The following is a 26,578-nucleotide window of genomic DNA, read 5'->3' as shown; positions in this document are numbered from 1 at the left end:
TGATTCACCATGACGACAGTGCAACTCAGGTGAAATTCACTGGCAATCATGCAAAACTTGGACCAATATATCATTTTCCCTTGCGTTACAATACAGCTAGCTATTGATTGGGCCGTGGTGTTATTTAGCTTGTGCGTTATTCTTTCGAGTACAAAAGATCACATTGAGCAATCTAGCGTGACCTTACGAATATAAGAATCAAATATTCTTCTGTCGACGTGGTTGGGCGTCTGGAAGAAAAGAGACCTTGTCGCTACTCTACGAAACCAAGTAAACGATACTCGGGTAAGCGATTTTATCGTTTAAGACGCTTGAAATCACTTCTTAGTAAATCTAAATGCATTCCTACTTAAACATGCAGTTAATTTCGACGTAATATAAACAGTTTTAATGCCTACCGTTTCTGTTTAGCATATGGCCTCGTTGTATAAATAGCATTTGAATTGCTGTCTCAAACAGTGTGCTTTCCATCACAGATAATCACTGGAGTCTGGGTTTATCGACAAAGCATCATGGAGAAGACGAACGAGCTAACTCCGAGACCCTTCTACAAGCGAATTTATCATAAAATTCGCTACATGTCGAAGAATGAAATGATGGAGTTTGGTCGTTTCTTCGCAGTCACGTTCTCTCTATGGCTCGTAGGCTACATGCACTTCAGCTTTGCCTGGATTGTTATGATTGTGATGATCTTCGTCAGCTGGCAGTTCGAGATAGACAAGAAGAAAAAGCATCGCAAGAACTTGGAAAAAGCCCACATGTCTTCGTTTTTCCACAAGTTCGAGAATATGCCTTCGTGGGTTTATTTCTCCGACAAAGAACACGCTGAATGGATAAATAAAATGCTCGTTCAAATGTGGCCTTTTCTCGGGGACATGGTGTGTGACATCCTAAAGAATACGGTCGAGCCAGAGATGCAAAAGAACCTTCCCAAAGCCCTGCAAACCCTGTACTTTGATAAGATAACTCTTGGTAATCAACCTCCAGCTATCATGAGTGTTTCATCATATGACTCAAGGGAGAAGGCTGGTTGCTTTATAATGGATCTTGATTTCAAGTACAACGGCGACGCACAGGTCAAGCTCTCAGTGAAATCTGTGAAACTTGGATTGACCAATTTCCAGCTTCATGGAGTCTTAAGAGTGATCTTCAAGCCATTGGTTTCCGAGTACAATCCAATTGGTGGAGTTACTGTCTTTTTCCTGAATCGTCCAAAGACAAAATTCGATCTGACCAACTTGCTGAATGTTCTAGACTTCCCGGGACTGAAGAGCACGCTCAGAGGAATTGTTGATGACACCATTGCCTCGCTGGTCGTGCTGCCCAATCGTATAGCAGTACCGTTAGCTGAAGGTGTTGATGGCAGTGATCTACAGTACCCGATTCCTGAGGGTGTCCTGCGAGTTAAAGTGATCGAAGCGCGTGATTTGATAGCCAAGGATTTTGGCATCGGAAAGAAAGGAAAGTCCGACCCCTATGCGATCCTTCGAGTAGGCGCGCAGAGCTTCCATACCAAAGTTAAGAACAATGATCTTAACCCAACTTGGAACGAGACCTTCGAAGCCTTTGTCGACAACAGCGAAGGGCAAAACATAGAACTGACTGTATGGGACGAGGACACCTCAAGCAAAGATTCCAAGATCGGTTTCATCGAGACTGCAATCGCAAGTGCTGTAGAGCAAGGCAAGCATGACGTGTGGCTGCCTTTGGAGGGCGTCAAACAAGGAAGGATCCACTTGTTCTTATCCTGGTTTCCGTTGAGTACCAATCCTGCTCACCAACAGGTTGCGGAACACCAAGATGACTCCGTAGCTGCTCTGTTTGTCAAGGTGATCAATGCCAGCCAGCTTCCTGTCAATAAAGACCCCACTCTAAACAGTATCTTCTGCGAAGTCACAGTCGTCGGGACCACCCTTAAAACCTTTACTGCCTATGGGGAGAAGACAGAATGGAAACAAGGACTCAGTTTTCTCTTGAAGAATCCAGAAACAAGTGAAGCCAAGATCCGAGTCATTGAATCTAAAGGGAATCGATGCCTTGGCGTCATGAAGTACACCATCCACGATTTACTGCAGAAGCGTGGAATGAGCGAAGAGAAAGCCTTTGCGCTCGAGGAATCCGGGGACAAGAGTACTCTTGCTTGTCGACTGACACTACGGATGCTGAGTCTTCCAAGCTTGATGGAAATCGAGGAAATAGGTGGACCTGGAGTCGAGGATGGCACTGAGAGGTAAAGGAACTGTTGCATAACGGATAATATGTCTTATGATAAGAATCGTATCACGAACACTTTATATTGTTTATTATATCTTTATTTTTGTTACTCTTGTGCTTGGTAATCAGTGTCTTTTAGATGAGCTTATTTCAAATGAGGTTGTGTTAAAGAACATAAGAAAAATGAGATAATATGAGCAAGTGCAATATGGAAGAACTACCCCATTGTGATAGTAATCTGGCATGCACTATAATAATTATATAATTAATTTGTATTCAGGTTGTTAGATGTCAAAATGATAATCATTCTAGTTGTGATAGATTGGTTCTCATATAGGCCGTTTTAATAAATCTCACAGTGCTTTATTTTTCGCGCTTGACATCCAAAATTTTGTTTTATTATTTCAATGGAAAACTAATTGCAAAATAATAAATTTGACGTCAAATGTGGAAAATAAGTTCTACGAGTTTTATTAAAGGGGTCTAAATAAATACCTCTTTCAAAATTATCTTAGATACAATGCGAACAGGGAAAATACAAGCAAAGAAAGGAATGAATTCCATCGAGACAAAGTATAGTTTCTTTTGTATTCCTCTTATCCTTGCATCTGTTGTAATCGGTCGTCTTAAATTACTGACCTAAATTATTAGTAAATGTTTCTATAGCCCTCTTCAAAAGTGGCTCATTATGCCCGCTATTAGTTAATTTTCACAATTTCACATGAAGATTCATTTAAAACTACAATTGTTTCATTAGAATTAAAGTAATAATTCTGCTCTGAACTCAAATTGCCTGCAGAAAAAAATTGCATAAATTTATACTATTAAATTATAATATAAACTGTAAATTCTACAAACATGTTTCAAGCTGATAAGTATATTACTTCAACCACTTCCTCAACATTAATTGAAACTCTATCCGTTTTTTTTTTTGTTTTGTTTTTGTTTTTTTGTTTGCCAATTCATGATAAATATAAATATATAGGGTCTCAAATAAACAGCACTAAATTTCATAAATAAATGTATACAATACATTTATTATAAAACCGGATAAGAAATTAAAAGAAAAACATGCAATTGTTTGGCATGAAAAAAGATTCAATATTGTCTAAGTTGTCTAGAATGAAGGTGTCAAGTATACGGCGAAGACGGTTTAAACATTACATTTTTCATACCATAAATATTTTCTAAAATATTGAAAGAAGTAATGAATATTTTCTTAAGATAAATCTATTTCTATATCTATTTTCGTGACGGCTAAATACAATTTAATATAATATTCTCGTCAATTTTCTCGAGGTAAAACTACACCAAGTAAAAATAAATCTGCTCTCAATTTTCACTTAAACAAAGCTAGGCTTAAAATCATTTTGAGACATGCACCTTAAACTAGTCTGAGTAGCCTAGGCCTTCTTTATATAAGGCGATGTTTTGTTATTTTTCTTTAAATTAATCTTTAAAACAGCTAGGACTTGACTGCATGCTATAGTCATTCAACTCTCTTTGCAGATCCTTTCTTCTCTCCCTTTTTTGTCTTTCCTTCTCTCCTACTTCTGCGATACTTTTGGTATCCTAGGATAAGTATCCACCTTTGCTAGATGAAATACTTAGCTTATTATCGCATATATGTGCTGGAGGGATGTATGCTCTGAATTTGATATACAAGTTTACTGTAATAAAAAAAAACTCCTAGAAAGATATAAAGAATCACAAGCATATTTCCCTTTGCAGTGGACATATTGTGACTACTAATGTGTATAAAGTGGAAGGCATTTCAAGAGATAAATAATTTTCTAAGACACTTAGAATAAAAAGTGACCTTGAGTTAAGTAAGCAAGATAAATTGTGTGACACACTGATGTATGACACTATGTAGCTATTGTTTGCAAAAAAAGTATTGATTAAATTAGCTGTGATTCTTTGCAAAAGCGTTTCGAATTGTCTTTACTTGCGTTCTGTCCTTTCTTTTCACTGTGTAATTTTAGTTAGTCGATTGATGAAATCACGTGATGCTTTAGCACGTGACACTGATCACATGACGGTGTCACGCTTTTTAGCCTGCTATTTGCCTTTTCCGTTGTACGAAAAATCTTTGCATTGACGATGCACACTAGCAAAAAATGGTATCTTATGGATACTATAAATGATTACTGGAGAAACGCCCTTGCTAAGTATAGGATATGTAAATGGCTCAAGCATACTTTCTCGTAACTGTGCATCATGCACTGAGTTCTTTTAGATTATTTTAGGTTGTGATTGTTCCTCGTATTTAATAGTTTGACAGACTCTTAGTTTTCTATTTCATATCCTCGTGCTTGTTTACCGTTATCGCTTTAAAGATGCATTGACATGCATATCAGTCGACCAAAAAAATCCTCAAAGTTTGCTATTAATAGACGTCATTTCCGGTCCCGTGTGATTTTGTTACCTGCTGCGATTAATTAGAAATGCAAAATGACAATTGATCATGAAAGTTCACTGACGAGACATTCATGAGATTCAGTCAACACCAAGCAATTCATAAAGCAATGACACGTGGTCTGAATGGGTCTATGAAATATCTTGACATATGCTTTTACCATAAGATTGAATCCAAATACTGTTATGAATTCCTATTTATGTATTTTTTCCATCTGATATAATTCACTTGTGAGCAACCAACATCACCATCATATTTTGTTGTTTGTTGCAAACCACCTATAGTTAATATCACTAAGAATGAATTTTTTCTCTAACTGCTAGTCTTAATCGAACCCTAAAAATGAGATATTACCTTTTTCAGAGATGTTCCGCATGTAGACGGTCCCCAGGTTCCAACACTTTTAGTCGACGGAAAAGAGCCTGGTAACGAAGGTCACAAGGCAGAGACTGGGTCCGAACAGGGTAGCGTCTATGAAGAAAACAGCTTTGGGGATCATTCAATAGAAGACTTAACTAGTCGAGGAGAACTAGATCTACATTTAAAATATGATCACCGAAGAAATTGCCTATCCGTAAAAGTCATTGGCATTAAAAATCTCAAATCACGTGACGCCGAGCACAAGACCAACCCGTTCGTGCGGCTATATCTGTTACCAGATCGCTCCAAGAAAACGAGGCGTGTCACTAAGATCATAAGAGGGTCATTGGACGGAGAATACCACGAGACGTTTGAATATGCAGTTGGTCTTGATGTTCTTGGTAACCGTCAGCTGGAGTGCGCTGTAAAGAGTGATCGTGGGCTTAGGAATCGATTGATTGGTACTTCGACCGTTGAGTTGGGGGAACTGGAGCTAACAGATGGATGTGACTTACAATTGGAATTAAAGAAAATCTAAAGTCCTTGGAGACAATCATATATTCAAGTCGTCCAGAGAATCTTGATAGACGTTTGAACCAAAGAAATGCAGATTTTTAAAAAGTTTTGAAAAGATTTGTTCGTGCGGTCGTGTCATTAGATAAGTGCTAATACAAAATACTTTCTACCAACGCTTATCAAACGTTTAGAGAATAAGATAGCAATCCATAGAGATTACGAAGTTTTTTTTTTTATAATAATAGTCCTGTAAGTTTTGCAGTATGGCATATGAAATATTAAGAAAGTTGCTTATTTTAGGATTGTAAAAGCCGCGACAAAAATTCATAACGAAAGATTACGACAAATCAAGACAAACTTAAAACTTGTCATAAATTAAAAGCAACAGTAATTGTTGAGACGCCATACATTAAACCTGTTAAATTATTAAATAAAACTTAATAGTACATGATATCTATTAGACTATTAAATATAGTGACGTTTCGAGGGGTCGGGAATGCAGCAACCACTGACTCGAAAATTTCCGCCAAATCAACAGCAAGTCTTTTAGCATTAAGTAGCAAAGGATTTTTCTGTTGCCCTACAAGGGAGCAAAATTTGGTTTTTTCTCTATAGAGGCTTTGCACAATAAAGTGATGGCAGTAATGACAAAGGGTGCTGAACAAGAAAATAAACGTATTTTAACTACCCTATAAATGCATGATGCTAAATTCCAATTCCATCTGTGATGCCTTGACTTTCGTAAGCCCATAGCCAGAGGCTGTCGGGTATGTAATAAACTTTCATGGTTGTGTTCAAGGGCGGATGCAGGGGTCCTGGTTTTGCACCCCCCCCCCCCCCCCCCCCTGAATAAACAGCCTTGCTCAGCCTTTGAAGATGACTGGGTGGCGTCATTTGCAGTGCGCTTCGTCAGCCATTAAGAGAACGGTGAATGCGTTAGTTCATTACTCATCAGAATAACCTCTGAACTCGCAATTCAAATATACTTTATAATAATAACAACTATACATATAAAATGATAATGCTTATAGCAATAATAATAATAATAATAATAATAATAATAATACAATAGAGGCTTTGCACCATCACGTGATGGCAGCCATGACAGGAGGCAGGAACAATTGTATCTGGTCTAATCTGATTTACATGAGAAAAGAATTCAGTTTCCCAGGGGAAAAAAATATTCTACAATTGTGCCTCCTGTCATGGCTGCCATCACGTGATGGTGCAAAGCCTCTACTATGAATACGATATCGTGCATCACATATGAACGCTATATTCTATAGCTATGCATGATGGTGAAAATATTTTCAATAGTTATAATATATAATGTCTATAAATAGTTTTTCCATAAAATATAGAGAGGATCATTTCTTCTGCTCCTAGTCAACTCAACTCAAGGCAATGATTCGATGCTTTTATCAGTAATACCGACCAGCCAAATAAACTTATTTCAAGAGAGTTGGTTAGCCAGAAAAGTGAATGGTACAAGCTGCGACCGATGAGAACTAAGGGTGTGTGTGTATGTGAAACGTCAGCACTTTCAGTGGCCTGCGTCAACCCCTTTCCACATCTTACCAAAATCTTTTCGTGGATATATTCTGGAACTACGCATAAGATTTTGCCTCAAAGATCCTAAATCGAATCACTGTCAAATATTTCTCTTGTGATTTATCCTAGTAAACATTTCGTAATAATCCTTCATTTCTATAAGGGGAATAATAATATATCTAATATATATTAACTATGATAAGGCTTGCATTATGAACAAGTTTTCAAGCTCTGATTTTCCACACCTGAAAAGGATTCCAAAAACAAGTTAATAAAGACATTCATGAAACATCTTTAACTCATCCCCCTTCAGACATGACAAATAAAAAACATCAACTATATATATAGAGCGTTTTCACTCACATGGGACGGCAGCCATAAACAATAGAAACTTTCTGCTCAGTATTTGCATAAAAATAGAGTTCAATTCTCGGAGGATAGAAAATGTATCGTTTTGGTACCCCATAATGGTCGCTGTGACGTCACGTGAAAACGCTCTATAGGCCTTTCACGTGACGACACAGCGGCCATGTTGGTGTACTAAAACAATAAATTTTCTATCCTCGGGGAATTGAAGTCTATTTGTATCCAAAAACAGCCCAGAACGTTTTTGTTAGGTACACAAATGTCACGCGAGTGAAAACGCTCCGAGTCAAACCAAGTGAAAAAATGCAGGCCTTGAAATCCAACACACGTGATCCTGGTTGGGCTGCCTGTTCTTTATTCAGCGAGCGTGAGGTAATATAGAGACGAAGGACTTTGAGAAAGTCTAGTCTTTATACAACTAAAGAATACCCCACACGATTTACCTTTAATCTGAATCCTAGCAGATCAGACATGACACCAGAAAACAAAGACAACACCACCACTCTGGTAATGTTATACAGAAGAGGGTTCATAGATAACCCTGATAACTTGAAGGGACTCTCGATTTCCTACAAAAGTGAAGTAAAAACATCAATAAAACCACACCTAAACTTGCGTTACAATGTTAACCAATCATGACTGATATTGTGTGAAAGCTGCAGCCAATCAAGAGAGAGGAGATCGACTTCAGCCAATCACAATGTTTGAATAGCCACACGCTTTTTGCCGGAAAAATTATTTGATCTAGGCTTAGTTGCTTCTTCCTGATTGGCTTGAGGTGGCTCCATAAAGGTGTTATGCGAACGCGCGCAAAACCGCAACTTGAAGAATTTTTGTTTTGATAACGTCACGAAAAAGTGTTTGGTACACACGTTATCTTTTTAAAGTGGACTACTTCGCGACGACGATACGGCGGCCAGGGGTGCAAGATAAATAATAAGAATAAAGGACAAGGTAAGACCTAAAAAAGACGCTATGTGATGTCTTTCTAGGTAACACGTCACCCCCCCCCCCTCCCAAATCGTTCTGCATCCACCCAGGAAGGGTGTGGATTTCAGTTAGGTAGTATCTTTTCTTTGCCTCTTTTTGTCCCTAGTCAATCATTAGAACTCCTGTCCAGCATGGCGGTAAGTTTAAAGAAAACTCCCGAATTTTAAGATAAATCGCTATTCAAGTTTATTACTCTCACCTTTAATAATTTAGCAGCAAGTTTCAGTACATGATGTGCAATCATCAGCTCATCTTTCTTGTGAGGAGATCTCTCCATTTGTAGGTAAAGATTTATCTGCAGCAAGCATGGGAATAAGATGGCACAGATCACCTTACACACAAGGGTGAACACAGGGGTGTTTACACAAGCGTGTTTCGAACAGAGGGTCAAATTATGGGGATTCAAATGTCTGAGAGTAGCCCAGAAAATTCCAAGAGTTTGGCATTTCAACAAGCTTAAATACTATGGGGGAGTGGGGTGGGTGGGAGTTGGAGCAGCACCCTCAACCCAAACCCTGGATCCACAGGCTCCTGCTACTGGATTGCATATCTATTCTATACATGCATTTACCCAATAAATACTTAGATTTGGCGTGTAATTTTTTTTTACACTATCCATAAAACATAGGAGATTCTTTTAAGGAGACTACTGTAAAATACAATGATTATCACTTGAGAAAAAAAACGAGAATGTTTAGAGTGAGAAGTTGTGCTGTCAAAAGCATAATGTCAAAAGTACAATGCTGTTAGGGGCAACGGCATAAGGTTTATTGGGTCAACTCAGGTCCCTTCGCTTCGACTTGTCGACCTAATAACCTTATGCCCTTGCCCCTAATAACATTGTTCTTTGATAACTAAACCTAAGTCTCTAAACTTTCTCATTTCTTACTCAAGTGATAAGCATAGTATGGCGATATAAGAATGGATGTGCCACGGTTTTTCTGCATTCTGATTGGCTGTATTTTCTTGAGGCTGGATAAATATATTACCTGTTCAGTCAAGACAACTGAAGTATTCCTGTACTTGTGATTGATTTTAGAACCAAGAGTCATGAACCTCAGCACATAGATGGAAAGGACCAGTCCCCTGTAGATAAGCCATCAAATAAACACCCACTTAGTGTCATACATGTACTACACAATTTATGTTCAATCACTACTGAACGAGTCTAAAAACATGAAGGTAAAAGGTAAAAAGGTAAAGGTAATTTATTTTACTTCGATAACGCGGGGAGCGGTTGCCCAAATCTCCCGAGCCAAGGGCTCATGTTTAATGCGCTCGAAGGTGCGCCCTCTACCCCCTCTAACTATCAGTGCTCCTTTTGACGGTATTTAAAGCTAATTAAAGCTACACAGAACAGAGAGAAGTCGAAACAGACGTGGAGTTCCTGAGGATCGAACCATGGACCTCAAGCTCTGAAGGCCGCGCACTAACCAACTGAGCTACGCCTGCTCCTAAACTAACGGTTACATGGAGCAGGGATTACACTCTTTTCACGGCACACCTTTCCAGCCTACGTTGCATCCGGAATTTTCTTCGTAAAGTCTAAGGACTTTATGAAGAAAATTCCTGGGCCATTCCAGCAGCGAGTACCATAATCATGGTAAATTGTTCGGCAGCAGCTGCTAGCTGGTTAATGACATACCCGAACTCTATTTCAAGACGAATGCTGTTGCCTAGACTAATGATTTTCAAAATCGCAAATGAAATATAATCTAGCTCTTTCACTCTTCTCCCTAAAGGAAAATGATGTCGAGGTACAGTACTAGACTAAGACTTCATTTCTTGTTCACTATTCATGGTAAAGAGGTGGAGAATCTCGAGTGATTAATAAATTGGCAAACTCTGTGCCTTGCAGTTCTTTTAAAACGGAGCACTTCTCCCTATTTTTGGGGTGCAACCACGTGACTCAAAATCCCTTGAGATACTGAATAAATGAAAAATCTACCATGTTATTCGATCTAGCAAGTGAAGTCGATGAGGAATGCTTTGTAATCGTCAACCAACATGGAGGCTATGACGTAACATGCACTGTCACAAGAATAGATGAAAGGCAAATAATACCTACCAGACAGAAACTTCCCAGTTGAACATTAAAGATGGAAACCGTTCCTTTTCAGTGCCTTTTAAAAGCTGAAAGAAAGCATAAAGATGGTATGTCATCATCATTCAATGGAAAAATACACACAGAAAAAAATTATGGAAAAAGTTTTCCATCCTACAAAACTAAAAGATTTAATGTCTTAAAATACACTCAACAAAATTTCTCGATTCTGATTGGCCAAGAGAAGCACATTTAAATCCCTTATAGTACACTCAACAAAATTACTCGATTCTGATTGGTCGAGAGGAGTACAATTATAGCGTTAATTGTACTCCGTAGGAGTACCGAATTAAGTCGTTATGGAAACACGGCCAAAACAATGTCAACAGCGGCAAAAAAAAGCCGTAAAAACTAATAAGAACTAATCTTTTTTATGCATTTCAGGTTGCGCGATAGACTGAAAATCGGCCGCCAAATAGACAAAGATGAACGGCGTCGCTTCGCATTTTTTCCTGAAATTTTGTTGAGTGAACTATAAACAAAAAATCGCACGATCTTCTCGCCTAAAGGCTCGTGCAATTACAAGAACTTTCAAAACATTACTCGTGTCTATTAATTTCCAAATTGTACTCGAGATCGTGCGATTTCCTATACAAATTGTACTCTGTAGAGTCCCAATTAAATTCCTCAATTTTGCTGAGTGTATAACGAAAAATCGCACAATGTTCTCATACGATTCGAAATTTATAGATTTTTTTTCTGGAATTTACAGACACTAGTGATGTTTTGAAAGCTCTCAATTGTACTTGCCTAAAAGGCTCGTCCAATTTTGAAAACTTTCAAAACATCACTCGTACCCGTAAATTCTGAAGTACTCGAGATCGTGCGATTTCCTAATACCAATTGTTTGTTTATTGGTAATTACCTGAGCACACATGACTATCACTAATGCAATCCCAAGCAGGAAAGACGAAGATACGATCATATCTACCGATCTCTGGGGGCCACGGCGCTAAAAACAGAATATAACAAACAATTGGGTCAGATATGATCAAAGCCTAGCCAGCTTTATGGATAACTTTAAGACAACCCTCCTTGCAGTCTGAAAATTAAGTCTGTATTACTGTATGGACACACGAACAGGGAATGCTTGAACAAAATTTAAGATAAAAATTAAAGAAGACTTTAGCCAATCAGGAGAGAGCAAAATCAGGTATAATACTGTATTGACCTCGGCCAATCACAAATTTATTCCCATGGTTGCTGATAACATCTAAGTTTTTTCCCTCAGATATCTAGGCTTCATTCTTTTTCCTGATTGGTTAAAGTTTTAATTAAGTTTGATTCCTTTGTTTTCACTCCATGTTGTGATTGGTTAATTTTTTCAAGTGGTCCCGGTTAGTGTGTCCCCACAGTTACAGGGTTCCACTGTAATCTTAAAAGCATAAAGCCTGGCTTATAACAGACCTAATTCGTTTTAGAGCAATGTTTACCCATTTCAGACCACCTTTCATTCCTTAGAGAATAAGATCCTTCGTTTGAGTTGTATCTATATTCATGTGTCTTCTCGTGCACAACCGGTAAACAAAGAAATGATGCTCTAGGGAATGACTCCTGGTCTGAAATGGGGAACTCAGCACAAAGACGAATCAAGTCACTCTATATTTTACAATAACTTACACATTTTTCGCGCGCTGATTGGTTATTTTTTATCATCAACAAGAGGACAGACAGATAAAGCTGATGTCAACAAGCGCGCGTTTTTATCGCTCTTTCCGTTGGTTGTTTTGATCGTTTTTGTTATTGTAAAAAAAAAAAGACATCAGTGTTGTATGTTTCTGTCCTTTTATTGAAGATAAATTACGTCATCACATCGTCAAAGAAGTATCCACACTACTTTGTCAATGTGATGACGCAATTTATCTTCAATGAGAGGACAGACACATAATAAAAAACTGATGTCTATTTGTTAAACTGACAGTTCATTTTCCCTGTCCTTTTTTTTTTTTTCAACGATAGGGGTTCAGAAGAGAAAGAGAAAGAGGAGAGTGTGAGTGATCAAGAGTCTACACGTAAAATCAAAATTGATTAAGTTTACGATACCTTTAGTAGTGCTCTTAGTGACAGCCATGTTTTAATATTGCGCACTTTGTGTAGCCTGAAGTGTGGGAGTCCAGCTCTCCTTGCTTTACGAGATGAGGTTAGCCAGCCAAACAACTTGGCATATAAGCAGCGCTAAAAAGTAAATTAAAACAGGTTATGAAGTTTTTAATCATAAAGTTCAGTGATAAATGTTTCATAGACGACGTTTCGACATACTATTGTACCATCATTTATTTTTTGCACACTGGACATCAGTAAAATAATTATATTCATAACATAGCCACGATATAACGCGCTCTCTGATTGGTTAATTAGCGTGTGCGACCGTGCATCCAGATATGGATTGTGCACGCTGACATGTTGAGTAGCGCGCGCTATGTAATAAAGATTTCATTAGAATAAAATTTGAAAGAACAATATGGTCAAATGCGTGTGACTCTTACACTACTTTTGCGCAGCAAGAGGTATTTTTTATGATATTATGATCTAATCTAAGCTATTATCAGCTATTATGCTAATCAAGCTATTATATTCTATTTGTCTGAAGTGATGGAAGTAATTGGACGGTCTCCCATCAGCCAATGCTTTTTAAGCCTTCAGCATATCATATTGGAATTCTGAAGTTTTATAATCTTGCCAGAGGGAGGATAACTAAAAATCCTTCAAGGGGGTGGAGGGGCATGAAGCAACTTTAGGAGATAACCATCTATAAGTATCGTATGATACATGGTCTGAGAATTGAACCCATGACCACAGACTGATGTGAAAGGCACACATTTATTTTTTTAAATTTGAATCTTTTTCAATCATACATAAGCAAAATCATTAATGGACCAGATTTTTTGTGAATGACTGTAACTAATAATGGCAGATATTATGGATGCATGCAAATGATATGCAAATGAGACAACAAAGAAAGCCTCACTCAAAAGAAAGTGTAGTTCCAAAAATTATCCATATATACCCCCCTCACGGAGGAATTTTTTTAAGACCCCCCCCCCCCCCCTACCCCCAGAAATTCCAATTTTCTTTCATACAAACTCTATGATTTTCGTTCTTTCTCTGACCCCCTACCTTTCGGAAATTCCCAAATTCCTCTGTGGGGTACTGGGTATGGATAGTTTCTGGAACCACACAATATCTCATTGCAGACTGTAATAACAGCTATTGCCTAGCTCCTTACAGGTTCTTTTAGTTATTCTAACTTGTACTCACCTCTCTGTAGGAGCGTTCTGCTACACACAGAAGAAATAGAAATGAAAAGCACAGAACGATTCTCTCTAAAATACCAACCACCACTACAATCCTTGACCTGGTAAGAATAAGCATTCATTATCTCATCAATAATTGCTTACAATTTGACCCCATTCAGCTGCGCCAATGCTGTACTTGTGGCAATGAATATAGCATTTTTAAGCTTTAAAAAAATCATGAATACTAATTAATGACCTTAGAACAATACAAAATCACTACCGTGAAGGCATCTGTAAACCCTGATACAGAATTCGTCCTGATTTGCGTAAGGTTGACTTTGAAATATCTCGGCCAAATTACATTTAATGTTAAAATTGTTACTCTAAAAAAGAAGCATTGATTTACACATTTTAAAAGTAATATACAATATTCGCGTGAGATCTGTATGAGACTTAAAAAAGCTAGCTTGGAGTTAGGAGGAATAATATTTATTTTTTTATGACAATGTTTTAGACATGATTGAGTTACTAACCAGATAGTGTAGCCAAACAGTGCACTGAACAGTTCCTCAGAGGTGTATGATGAAAAGGCCTAGAAGAAGGAATATGATTAGTTATAATTGATACCAGTTAATACAATACATTTATTTTAATTACTGAAAAATATCATTGTCGCATTAAAGGAAATATGTGACACAATTATATAATAGACACCTTACTATATGCTAACCCTGATTAGTCTAGAACTGTTCAGAATTACTGAACAAAGCACAATTGTGCAGTGCTGACACCTATGCATGCTCGCATGCAACTAGCTTTACAAAGAAGAGCAACAACACATCTTTTTCTTTCTATATCTGTATAAACATTTTTCTATGCTCCCTTCAGTATTAAGACCTTAAACAAATGCAACGCTCCCTGCGTGACGACCGACACTAAAAACGGATGCGAGGGAGACTAGGTTGGCAGGACCAGGACGGCAGCGCTAGGATGATGACATGAGCAGATTTTTAAAATGGTTTTTATGCACGCATGCAACCTATTGCTTCTTTATGTTCTCTCTAGAGTGCGAAAAAGCTTCAACTGAAGTCCTAGCAAGGACAGCAATGCTGAGGGCAACAGCGTGTACATGAAAAATCATTTTGGAAATGTACTCCTGTTATCGTTCTGGTGTCGCGGACCTTGATTCTAGTCAACACATAATACCCAAAAGTGTGGCCTATATGTATGTTACGTTCCTCACCTTCATTTCATAGATCCTGAATAACAGTGGTACAATGCCAAGTAGAATAGAAACAAAACAACTGAAGTGTATGTAGCCATTATTACCCTTGTGCATGTCCTGAAAGACAATGATTATGCTAACAGTAATCATTCCTTTGAACAAATCATTGAGAATTTCATCATCATCATGATTGTTATCACTATTACTATCACTATCACTATCACCATCAACATCATGAGTCATCATCATCACTAACAACATAGGCATCATCATCAAAATCACTTTCACTATCACGAGTCATCATCTCCACCATAATCATCAATGATTATATCATATAATAATAAAAAGCATCAATTGAATTTGCCAGTTAGGTATAGTTGGAGCAATATGCAAAACACCAAGACTTCATATTATCTGAAAAAGTAACACCACCACTAAATGCTAATATAAAGTTTTTACATTTGTCGTATTCCGTAATTCAAGATAGCTGCCGTATAATTAAAACAGAAAGCTTACCACTTTATTTACAATAGCAGCACTGATTTCCATCAAGGTCATGTGTGCCTTCTTACACTGCTCTCCTTCCCAAACAGAAACCATCACTACTCACAAAAAAATATATTAATATATGACTGTTAGACATTGAAATTCATGTTTGATTGGCCTGAGTGGACAACATGACCAGCCATAATAATTACTAGCCTTTTGAAGCTTGAAAGAAAAAAGACAAAAGAGCTTGAAAGAAAAAAAACATGGCGCACAGTAAAGTGAAATTGTTTTTATCCTTCCTTTTCCATATTTCTGCTTCCTGTAGGCATGCATATTTTATAATATATTTTATAGCCAAAAGAAAACAGAAAAAACATTCAAAAGTTGGACTACAGTAGCCTGGGAATTATGAGGGCCGACGGCAAAACAGCTAAACATGCTGTGATTGGCTAAAACAAAATTCACTGCTCAGCTGGAAGTTTTACTGCAGTTAAAAGCATGTACTGTAAGTACTAGGTTTTGGTGGATGTCAATCTAAAAATTTCCTGGGTCTGCCCGTGGCATTTGACTTCCAACAATCAGGAGAGTGAGGTTAGTTACCTATTTCAGCAGTAGGTAGGTTTGGGGTAGTCTCATCTCCAATTTGGTCTATTTTCTATAAATAAACAAATTGGTAATGGTTCAATATCAATCTCAATGCAAGATTATATAAATTTACAGTAATATAATGTGTACCATGTGACCTTAGCTTTTGCACAATGTCATGTCATTCTCTTGAGAATAAGATTCTTCAAATTTTATTCATTGTTCATATGTTCCTTTTCATGCACAACTGTTAAACAAAGAAATTATACTCTAGGGAATGACACTTAACATTCCGCTCGAGGTAAAAGGTTCTATTGAAAGTCAAAATGATTGCATCATTCAAATATATAGTAAAGAGGTAATCAAAATTTTATTATGAATTATAAATTGTATTTATTTATAGCTGGTTTGGAAATGCCCATTAATCTGTAGCCTGCGTAGCTGCCCAAATTGGGGGGGGAGGGGTGGGGCCTCTACAGGCCCCCCACCCCCAACCCCTTCCAATTTGGGTCACTATGCAGGCTAATCAACCAGCAAATAGTAAGACTTAAATCTAGGTAGGTTGGATTGTAAAAATAATTACAAATTCAATATACAGTAGCTATCATACAAATAGCTGATGTTATCTGATGTTACAATTATAGTAGTTGTACCTTGACGCAGGCAAAGGGATCTTCTTCATTAATACTTTCCATCTCCACTGTATCACTCACATCACTGTCACTTGTCGATGCTGCAGTAGAATCACTGCTCTCGCTGGCATCATCCTCTGAATGCTCTTGCTCCTTGGATTCCACTGAGCCAAAATCACAAAACTTTATTCCATCATTTGGAGGCTGTGTCGTACCTTGATGGATGGACAGCGAAATTTATGACTTCAATTATTAACATTTTAGTGATTTATTTTTACTGTCACAGTGCAGCTACATTAACCAAGGCCATACCCAGACAGACTTTAAATCAAATCCACAAATCACGTTTCCGATGCTGAATGACAGGATGGTGACAAATTCTGGAGTTTAAATTGTTTCTTGTTCCCTCAATTAATCAATGGTGTCATTACTGTAACGAAGCTTTATTTGCCCCTTGGATTTGATCATGATTTGTGATCAAGGCTCTATAGTTGATCAGGGAAAGCTCAATAATTTGCTTTCAAATTAAGTGTACTATGTCTCAATGTTTACCAGTTGAGTACAGATAAATGGACTACTTGGACGATATGGTGGCCATCTTGGATCGCAAGGCATCCAGGGGGCATATGACGGACCTACTGACACTTTACTGACACCCTGTTCAAACCCTACCAATAATGAACCCAAAAATACTAGCCTACATGTATGAGGACATCTATTTTAGGGCACATTTTCTACTAGACATATTATAGATATATTTATTTATAGCTATCAAGTTACCCAATGCTGTACTGTACATCTCAGTAGCATGTCAAAAGTAAGTGAACATTACTAACTGACTGAATCCAGTCGACCAGTGAAAATACTTAAAAAAAAGCATGGGCATGATTATAGTGTCCAGCATGGCCATGCAATAAGGTTAGTAATCAGTTTGTCTGTATTACTACTGCAGTAGCTTAAATACCTTGTGCTTCTTCACTTCCTTTTGGAGCCACCTTTCTTTTTCTTATATTGTTAGGCACTTCTTCACTCTTGTGCTCATAAACAGGTAACCCATTGCTTACATCTTTACCATTGGCTTGAGGTGAACCACTTTTATCAGACATTCGTTTTGGCCGGCTTACACGACGTCTAGATAACAAAAATGTTAAATATTTTTGTAAAATAAATCAAATGTCACCCTGCTATGCATGCAAAAACTGTCAGGAGTACTGTACTGTACCGTACTTTTTTTAGACACCCCCCTACCCCCCAGAAATTCCAATTTTCTTCCATACAAACTCTGTAATTTCAGTTCTTTCTCTGACCCCCCTACTCTTCGGAAATTCCAAATTCCTCTGTGGGGTGGGTATAGATAATTTTCTGGAACTACACATTTAGTGAAAATAGCACCATACTGATGCCTATTCATTCACATGAAATAGTACATGGAGCAAGGCCATCAGCTGTACAGTCACATTGAGAGGGGCTCACTGGGTGCTGTAACAAGGCAAGCAGCTTAAAAAACTAATGTTGTTCTGACTTACTTTTTAATTTGTTTTGTTTTTCTACTTCGTCTGATGTTTTCAGCATGATCAGTGGACACCATGTGAAAATGAAGAGTTCCTAATAGGACCATTATCTAAGACGTTTACGAAAAATTCACTCATTAATTCAATCCTGGAGTGAAAGAGGAGTAAAATGATGATAGCAGTTCAAAATAAGGCGCTATGTGTCATGAGGCATGAGGACAATACTGTAGGTAGGTAACATCACGTCCCAATTTTGCTCAAGAGTGAAAATTACATATTGTACACTCAGTGTTCATCAACAGCCACAAAAAAAAAATTAACATTTTTATTTATTTTTTCGTTTTAAAAAACTTTATTAATGATACATGTAATTATTATAATTTATTAACAATCTTAATGATGATCATGTCCTCTCTTTGTATAATTAACTCTTATTCGCCGAGGCGAAGTGATCTCTGGGACGCGAGTCTTGGAGCGGCGAGGTAAATATTCTCCATATTCACTGAGCCTGAGGCGAATAATTGTTTTAGCATATACCAACTTGTGTACAGAATAACTTATTTTTATATACAATATTTCAATAAAAACAAACAAGTACAGAAACTTTTAGTTTGTGTGACAAATTCATGCAAAACTTTTAGCAAAACTGTTAGCAACACTTTTAGGCCATACTTCGTTGCCTTTTTAGTATTGATAGGAATGGCATTTACTTTCATTTTTTCAATTTCCTCAACGGGAATTGTAGCAAAACGATTAACGGCAGATGCCATTTTGTTGGCTACTCAATATTCCGAGATTCAGAGGTGAATATAATTGTACAATATTCACCTCCAATTAACCAATAAGCGCACACATAATATACACTGTACTGTCATATTATTTCCATACTGTGCATTAATTAACTTACCAATGCTGGTCCATAGACTTCTGTCCATGATACAATCTGTGAACAGAACAAGTAATTAATAAAGACGTTACGTACCGTCAGAATATTTGACTATATTACACATTCACCTTGACATTTTTTCTTTCACTGGTTAAATGCCTCACTCGACTAATCCTTACCTTAATACTGTCAGAACTACTGAAAAAATAAATAACTAGAGCCAAGATCTCAAAGAAATAGAGAAACAGGAAAAGTAGCCATATTTTTGGAGATGTTTGCTGCCTCCACCTGATTTGAAAGAAGAATGAATTCAAATAGCATCTTATATTTCTAGGTACTGTAAAGCATGATGTACTGTATTTGATGACAAGCAATACATGTAGTTATTTTAAAATCCTGAGATGTGATGTCCACTATCAAAAGTATTGCCAGCAGGTGTATGAGAGCGAAGAAATTTTGGGCAAGATAAATCATTGTGTACATTTTTGCCCCAATTACAGCATGTACAGTTACACAGTAATAAATGTGTGTATAATATAATTAATTATACATATATTATTTTACATGTGAGTAGTTGAGATTGTGTCAGGTACCAGTAATGATCCAAACCCACCCCACAGAGAATTTGGAATTTCCAAAGGGTAGGGATCGAGGTCAGAGAAAGAACAAAAATTACAGTAGAGAGTCTGTATGGAAGAAAATTGGAAATTCTGGGGGTAGAGGGGGTGTTCAAAAAAACTCTTCCGTTGGGGGGGGGTATAGATTATTTCTGTAACTACATTACTCAAAGGGTTTTTTTAAAAATAAATCAACCTACCAGGAGTGATAATAAGGATAAAATATAACTCTAAGAAGACCTTTCTTGGCAACAGCAAGCCATGTGTGCACTGGTTTGGCTTTGTGAAATGTTGATCCTGTCAGATACATGAATTATACAAATTTACAGTTTTAATTGTTCAAAACACTTCTAACAAAATAATGACAATACTCCATTTTACAGTTCAATTCATTGACCACAAATAATAGTTCCAAGTCAAGGTTGGAGTTTCCGCGCATAGCAAATTAACTAACAGCTTATCATGCGCTGCAACTCCAGCCTTGCTTGCAACTTTTATTTGTGGTCACTGAATGGAACTGTAATTAAAAATGGAGTATTTACGATAAAGTCAGTCTCATCAATTTTAAATGCATGAACCAGCCAGAGGTTGTTCGAAGGGTGGATTGTGCTATCCAATGGTTAAATCCTTATCCAGTGCATAAGTCTATGATGTTATCCAATCTGGATAAGGATTATTACAGTTATTTAGATAGACCTATCCACCCTTTATACATGTACCTCTGGGCTAAGAGCCCTTAAGAGAGAGAACGACTTAGATTCCTGCCAAAGAGTAGATGAACCGAATTAAGCAGACTAATTTAAACATGTAACCAATTGATGAATGTAAAAGAAAAATCAACAATTCACTTTTCCCAGAAAATGAAATTTTCACTCTCTCTGACTCTACTAGTAGGTCTTATAGTGAACCGAAAACAAGCCCATGATCCATGCTTATGATTAACAGTATTCAAGATTTCCCCAGGGTCATTTCCTAAAAAAACTTTAACAATCGTCCATCTCCACCCTCCTAAACTACCAATGGAAAGAGACCATTTGTAGGTCTACCTCCCTAGAAATGCCCAGCTACATGTATTAAGTGGTAAACAGTGGTTTGAATTAAGAGATTCCAGCATCATATACCCTGTATAAGACAGTGTACATGTACATGTACTAGACCTTTATATCCAACTATAATTACCAGTATGAGTATGAGAACAGGTACGAGTAATAGTTTTAAAATTTTTCCTGTGCATGTGGTTAACACCATGAATTATATTTTTTTCACGGTTTCCGATTAATTACACTACTGTACCTACAGAATGAAAATGCCTTAAAAAATTCGTACTCGTACATGTTCTTGTACTCATACAGTAGTCGGATCTAAAGATCTCAGTCTACTGTAAGTACTGTAGAATGGAGTTTATTTGTAACTTTCAATTCTGCTTACCAACAACTAAATCAACATCAATAAGCTCTGGTCTCAGATTTCCTGGTTTCTTTGTTATGATAACAGAGCTCTGAAGATGAGATATAATGAAACAGCCTTCATTACAAGATCTTAATCAAATAGAAATAGACACTGTGGCTGGTGTAGATGCAAGACTTCTGATAAACACTGGAACTTCTTCCTACTGCATGTGGCAATACATCACACAGGAAATTTTTTTATGATTCCCATTCTGGCAAATTTTTGGGTACTTTTTGGGACTTTTATGGGAAATTCACATAAATTCCCATGATTGGGAAAATGCAACAAAATCCAAGGTTGGCAAAAAATTGTATTCCTTTCTGAAATCCCCAAGATTTTTCCAAATTTGGGTTGTGATTTCCCAATAATTTCCCAAAGTTCCCATTTGGGAAATTGAAAAAGTTTCCTGTGTCAGACTACTATATTGTAAAATCTAAAACTTCTTTAAGCACACAGGAAAACTAAATGTGTGTAAAGCCAGTGCTTATACATACACAATACATGTATACAAATCGTAGGGAATAACTGGGGATGCATTATATTGTTTATGCATGCTGTATTTTTGTACAAACCTGTTCTTGTTCTTGTTCTTCAAAGGTTCTTTCCCATAGAGCCTTGTCATATCTTCCAAGCTAAGGTGATAAATTAGCATTTTATTAGTACAGACAGGTTGAGCCAATGCGATTTGAGCAGACTTTACATGGCGCTATGCGTATCTTACAGAAGTACACGGTATAATATATATTCACTATATTATATTTTATAATATGTGTTTGATTCTCAGATCAATTCACTTGGGATGCTATAATGATAACATTTGAAACTCTGAAAATCAAATGCTTGACTACTTCATGTCATGGTTTCTCTCATGCTATTCTAAGCATCCTGCATGTTTTGAACAGAGCATCAAACATGGAAAACTGCTTTAAATTTTTTAAAGAAAAAGAATAGAAGAGTTCACATATTAGTACTGCATGCATGTGCTCTCTTGAGTGTCTCAAGGACAGTCTACTTATTTTATTATTTTTTGTAACAAAGATACATGTAATACAGTAGTTTGATTGTCATCCCTGGAACTTCACAGCTGATGTCTTCAGTCATATGGCAAAACTAAGTGACAGATTAAATTAGACTTTACAGTGTAGTATGCTAGCTTTCATGTAGTTTTGGAGATGTACATGTACAGTAAAAAATTATTATAAGCACTGTTTGTTATAAAAGTGATCAAAACCTCCACAACCCAAGAAAACCAAAACTGCAAGGATTTAAAATATATTATATTATTTTCTTATGAAATTGTTTCAAGTTGGGCAATTTTTACTGGTTGACCAAACTGTGGGTTAATAATGAATGTGCATGGACATGAGGCTACACAAACACTGCAAGTATCAATATTTTATCGAATACTTGAGCTTAATTCCCTAGAGACCAGCAAGTCCATGCTATTTATGGCTTTCCCCCCTTACCCTCTCCGAACAAGACATGAAAAAGATTGATTCTATAATTATTATACGTGGATTCTAAAATGCAGCTAGAGTTCTCTACAAACACTGCTAAAAAGGTTTATGATTTGAATGTAACTTTTATTGAAACATGTTAAATTTAGACATGATCTATGATCAGGATAATACTTTCTACCCGGTTATTCTTCAGGAAATTAGCAGATCTAGATGATTGATGAATACAAGAGAGTCTAAGATGTGTGGATCCATGAGAACACCTACTGTGCAAGTGGGCTCTGTCAATAGTGTATCTAGAACATGCCGGCTTCATTGTAGATGGATCATATTAAATTATTAAACCCAACAATCCCAAAATAGCAAAACCACCAAATAGATGGCACATATTAAGCACAAAATTAATGCTCTCAAACTCACAAAATACGAGTGAAAATTTTTTTAAAGATAGTTAGAATTAAAATAATTCTACTAGCTAAGTTTTGAAAGTAGGACAACAGTCCAGATGTTGAAGGACTAAAACGCTTAAAACCTGCATCAAGTAACATTCTTTATTCACCGCATCTGATTGCTAGTGACTTGTGAGAACAAAACTTAGTTGCAAAGCTTTTTTTGTCAGTGAGTTTAAAAGTTAATTTCTTGCCCTGCATACTGCAAAAATTCACAGCAATTTGTACAATAAATCAAACAATAGAGAATTGTATACATATATATTTTTATAATAGAACGTGAAACGTCAGTTGACCAGTAAAAAATTCTTTTAAATTACTGAAAAAGAATCGCAAAAAAGTCCAAGTAGTAAAAAAACAAAAGAGTATTTGCACTTGGTGAGAAGGTTTGTAAAAGATTAAGTAAAATACAGGAAAACTATGAAAACATCCTCATGTTTGCCATTTGCGGGAAGAAAAAAAGTCAATCTAAAACTCTCTAATACCAAGTAGTGTAGCAAACAAAATAAATAAATAAAAGATAAAACAAAATAAATAAATAAAAGATGCTTCTGCTCGCTATCCTACAGTATTGGACTTTTTAATATTTTATGAAATTATTTATAACTTGTACTTCTAAGGTAGTATGAATTATAAATTTAAAGCAAAGCAGAACAAAAAAAGATATCACTATACATTTGTATAAAAATAGTACATGCATGTGTGTGCATTTAGTCCTGCTGGGCCTAAATGTCATATGTGAGTGTAAGTTGCTTGTTGATTCTCTTCTGTGCTTTGAATGCTTTTACCCTCAGTTTTCAAGTTTTCCTCACTCAGTAAAAATCTAAACTTCTAAATTCCAATTGGAATCCAGTGGAAGAAGAGCCAGTCTGTGGAATCCACGGTTAATTTTCATTCATTGTTCCATGTATTTATTTTTCTTTATATTTAGGGCATAATCAAATAAGCTTACATGGAAATGGAAGTTGATTCAATATGAATAAAACGGCACTAATCATGCTAATTACTTCAATTTGATACATGTATACTCATGTTTACTTTGTAATATAAAATGTACACATAGGTATGTTATAATATAACAAAGTACAGCCAAGCTCTTCAATTCTGAGTGTTCTTACATGTATTTTATATCAAGTCTCTCTAATCTTGGTTCGACCACCTGCTCAAAGAATAGTTGGCATAGATGACAGGATAGCTTTCAACCCTAAGGCCACACAAAACAGTACTTAAAGATAACATCTAAAAGCACCAAAAAATTTCTACAGGAAGCTTGTGATAAGCCTTTCAACTCATACATAAACAAACATTTTTGAAGTTAAGAAAGACTATCTTACAGTCTAGGAGTGAGTGGGTTTATTGAAAAAGGGCCACATCTTTGTAAAAAATCCTCGAAAATTGTTTTCATAGTTTACTAAAAATATATGAGCTTAAGCTTAATTTAAAATTTTTGAACGGAAGTAAGATTAACCGAGTTGTTTCATTGTTTTGGTTTTTTTTCCCCGTCAAGGTGGATATGAAAAAATAAAGGCATTCGTGGCCAAAACTCTCTTATAAAAAGTGAAGGAATCCAAGCTTGAAGCAAGCTCCGTTATTGAAGACGCAAAATCCTGCTAAAATACAGGCTCAACTTTCGTTGACAAAAAAAACATAAGCCTAAAATCAAATGATCACCTGTCATTGCTGTCTGCCATTATTATATGCTACATAAAAATACAAAAATATACAAATATACAGTGTAATAAGCTTACTATATAGCAACTTTGATTGAAAAAAGTTGTTTTTCGATTCTTTCTTGGTGCTGCAAGGCACCCGAAGCATGAAGGCAATGTATATTAGCTCCATTTTTTCTTTTTTTTTTTAATCCTTAGCCAACGATAATGAATTTATGAGTTAAATAATATACCCTGCAACACAAAAACCTTAGCCGAACAGGATACAATAAAACTTGCTACACCAAGAAAAATCCCGTTTTCTTTTTTCTAAGACGTGTTCTCGATCCCAGATGCACAAATCTGAATGTTATGTCTTGAAAGATAAAAAGCAAAAAGGAAAGAAACAGCCTTGGGGTGGGTTGTAACGGTTTGCGCATCAACATTTTGCGAGAATTATTGAGTAGAGAAAGTAGAGTTCAAAATGACGTCCTTTCACCGCGTTTGAAGGAATGTCGCTACAAATGTAAATAATCTAAACCGTTTCTTAAACGCAGAATTTAGCCCCACTTTATGAATAAGAAATGCATTTATTTGGAATTGAATCTCTTACCTTACGATGAAACCAGGAAAGATTTCTGTCCAAGTCCATAAACAAGGAAGAAAGAGGATAATCCAAGATCAGATCTCTATCGACAACTCAAGTCACCGGCTTTCAACGCAACAACGACTAAATAAAAACAGTTTTGGATCGCTGTATTCAGCATAAAAGGACTAAGATAATCGTTGAGAAACAAGAACAAGTTGAGATTATAGTGTGAGAGTAAACCAAGTGTATTGGACGGTGGAAATAAGAACAGTTTTTTCGGCATCGAAGAAGAAAGGTCTCGTGTTATCTTCGGCTATTTTTTTTATATTTTTTGCGCTGTTGTAAAACCGCTGAAATATCGCGGGCTCAGCCGTTCCATAGTCGACACAGTTATCCCAATCGGCATGAAAAGATTTACTTACTGGTCACCGTGTCAAAACAAAAAACCTTATTATCTTTTCATGGCCTAACGCATTCTCAACATAGCAGAAAGCATTGAATTGTATTTCTCATTATATTCACCCCCACCGCTAAACACCTGGAGCATTTTGGTGTTTTCTCTGCGTGGGATCCCTGTGGTTTGTCATTTTTGGTTGGAAACTTTGTTTTTGCATTTAAAATCAAATTCATTAATAATTTTTAATCGTCATATGGCTGAATATACTCAAAATATTGTTTTACAAACATGATCACACCTTTAAAAATAAAATGAATTGGAATTGTATGATGAATTATTTTATTGTTTGGGCTACCTGTGGGTGGAGGCTACGTAGAACAAATGTTACCATACCAACGCACCCAATTAAAAATTTCAGAATCTTTTCGTCTTGAGCTGATTGACAGTGCCGTTTTTTGCGCAAGTTGAAAAAGAGTATTTCCGAGCTTTAAGCTTTTGAAAATCGTTTAGAACACAAAATAATATAAGTTAAGTCAAAACCAAAGGTGCGTAAACATGTCAGAAGAAAGAAAACCGACCCCGCCTTCGCATCCTCGAACATCGCGATCAAGGTTTCTATCCGTGCGACCTTTGGTTCCCGTAGAAAGTCAGACTCCTTCATCTACACAGAACAACAACAGATTTAAAAGCCGAATCCCCAGACCAGTCCGGTCTGTTCTAACACCAGAATCTTCTCTCCAAAGAGTTGCAAATCTTTCCACAAGGAGTCTAGTTCCAACACCGCCTACCATGGCCAGAAGTCCTGGTCTGCAAGGGAGACGCCCTGCCTCGTTAGCTCCCCTAGCTCCACCCAGAAGAACAAAAAGCAATAGCCCAGGAAAGCATAT

The 26,578-nt window shown here is 36.7% G+C and overlaps 2 protein-coding genes across 2 annotated transcripts; one reads left to right on the top strand and one right to left on the bottom strand.

The window, feature by feature from the left end:
• The first annotated feature begins 97 nt into the window (after positions 1-97).
• On the top strand, positions 98-6,205 carry LOC116300826 (extended synaptotagmin-2-A). The gene is made up of 3 exons (XM_089028894.1): positions 98-285; positions 477-2,230; positions 4,997-6,205. Exons 2-3 carry the CDS (start codon positions 513-515, stop codon positions 5,529-5,531), a joined length of 2,253 nt encoding a protein of 750 aa, XP_088885020.1. The 5' UTR covers positions 98-285; positions 477-512; the 3' UTR covers positions 5,532-6,205.
• Positions 6,206-6,420: 215 nt separating this feature from the next.
• On the bottom strand, positions 6,421-25,612 carry LOC116300835 (protein PHTF2). Its single transcript, XM_031709792.2, has 21 exons — positions 25,319-25,612; positions 21,723-21,782; positions 21,130-21,199; positions 19,902-19,998; positions 19,264-19,372; positions 19,106-19,141; positions 18,214-18,308; positions 17,652-17,818; positions 16,709-16,902; positions 16,071-16,125; positions 15,498-15,583; positions 15,000-15,098; positions 14,290-14,348; positions 13,779-13,875; positions 12,564-12,695; positions 11,386-11,472; positions 10,485-10,549; positions 9,406-9,502; positions 8,616-8,711; positions 7,870-7,995; positions 6,421-7,305 (listed from the first exon to the last, which is right to left on the bottom strand). Exons 1-21 carry the CDS (start codon positions 25,355-25,357, stop codon positions 7,285-7,287), a joined length of 1,887 nt encoding a protein of 628 aa, XP_031565652.1. The 5' UTR covers positions 25,358-25,612; the 3' UTR covers positions 6,421-7,284.
• Positions 25,613-26,578: the final 966 nt, after the last annotated feature.

This window comes from Actinia tenebrosa, unplaced genomic scaffold (genome assembly GCF_029948245.1).
Source record: "Actinia tenebrosa isolate PJP-AT-01 unplaced genomic scaffold, QUT_ActTen_1.0 PGA_scaffold13__45_contigs__length_12533684, whole genome shotgun sequence".
Lineage (NCBI taxonomy): Eukaryota > Metazoa > Cnidaria > Anthozoa > Actiniaria > Actiniidae > Actinia > Actinia tenebrosa.
The sequence above is the reverse complement of the archived record's forward strand: the minus strand, read 5'-3'. Positions and strand labels throughout refer to the sequence as shown.

Bases quoted from the DNA above. Each gene is read 5' to 3' on its own strand.
- LOC116300826 (XM_089028894.1), top strand. From the start codon at position 513: ATGGAGAAGACGAACGAGCTAACTCCGAGACCCTTCTACAAGCGAATT. The intron at 2,231-4,996 runs GTAAAGGAACTG...TACCTTTTTCAG, and splicing joins GTCGAGGATGGCACTGAGAG to AGATGTTCCGCATGTAGACG.
- LOC116300835 (XM_031709792.2), bottom strand. From the start codon at position 25,357: ATGGACTTGGACAGAAATCTTTCCTGGTTTCATCGTAAG. The intron at 19,373-19,901 runs GTAGGTTGATTT...CTTTCAAATCAG, and splicing joins TATCCTTATTATCACTCCTG to GTGGAGGCAGCAAACATCTC. The intron at 16,903-17,651 runs GTATTTAAGCTA...CCATCCATCAAG, and splicing joins AGGAAGTGAAGAAGCACAAG to GTACGACACAGCCTCCAAAT.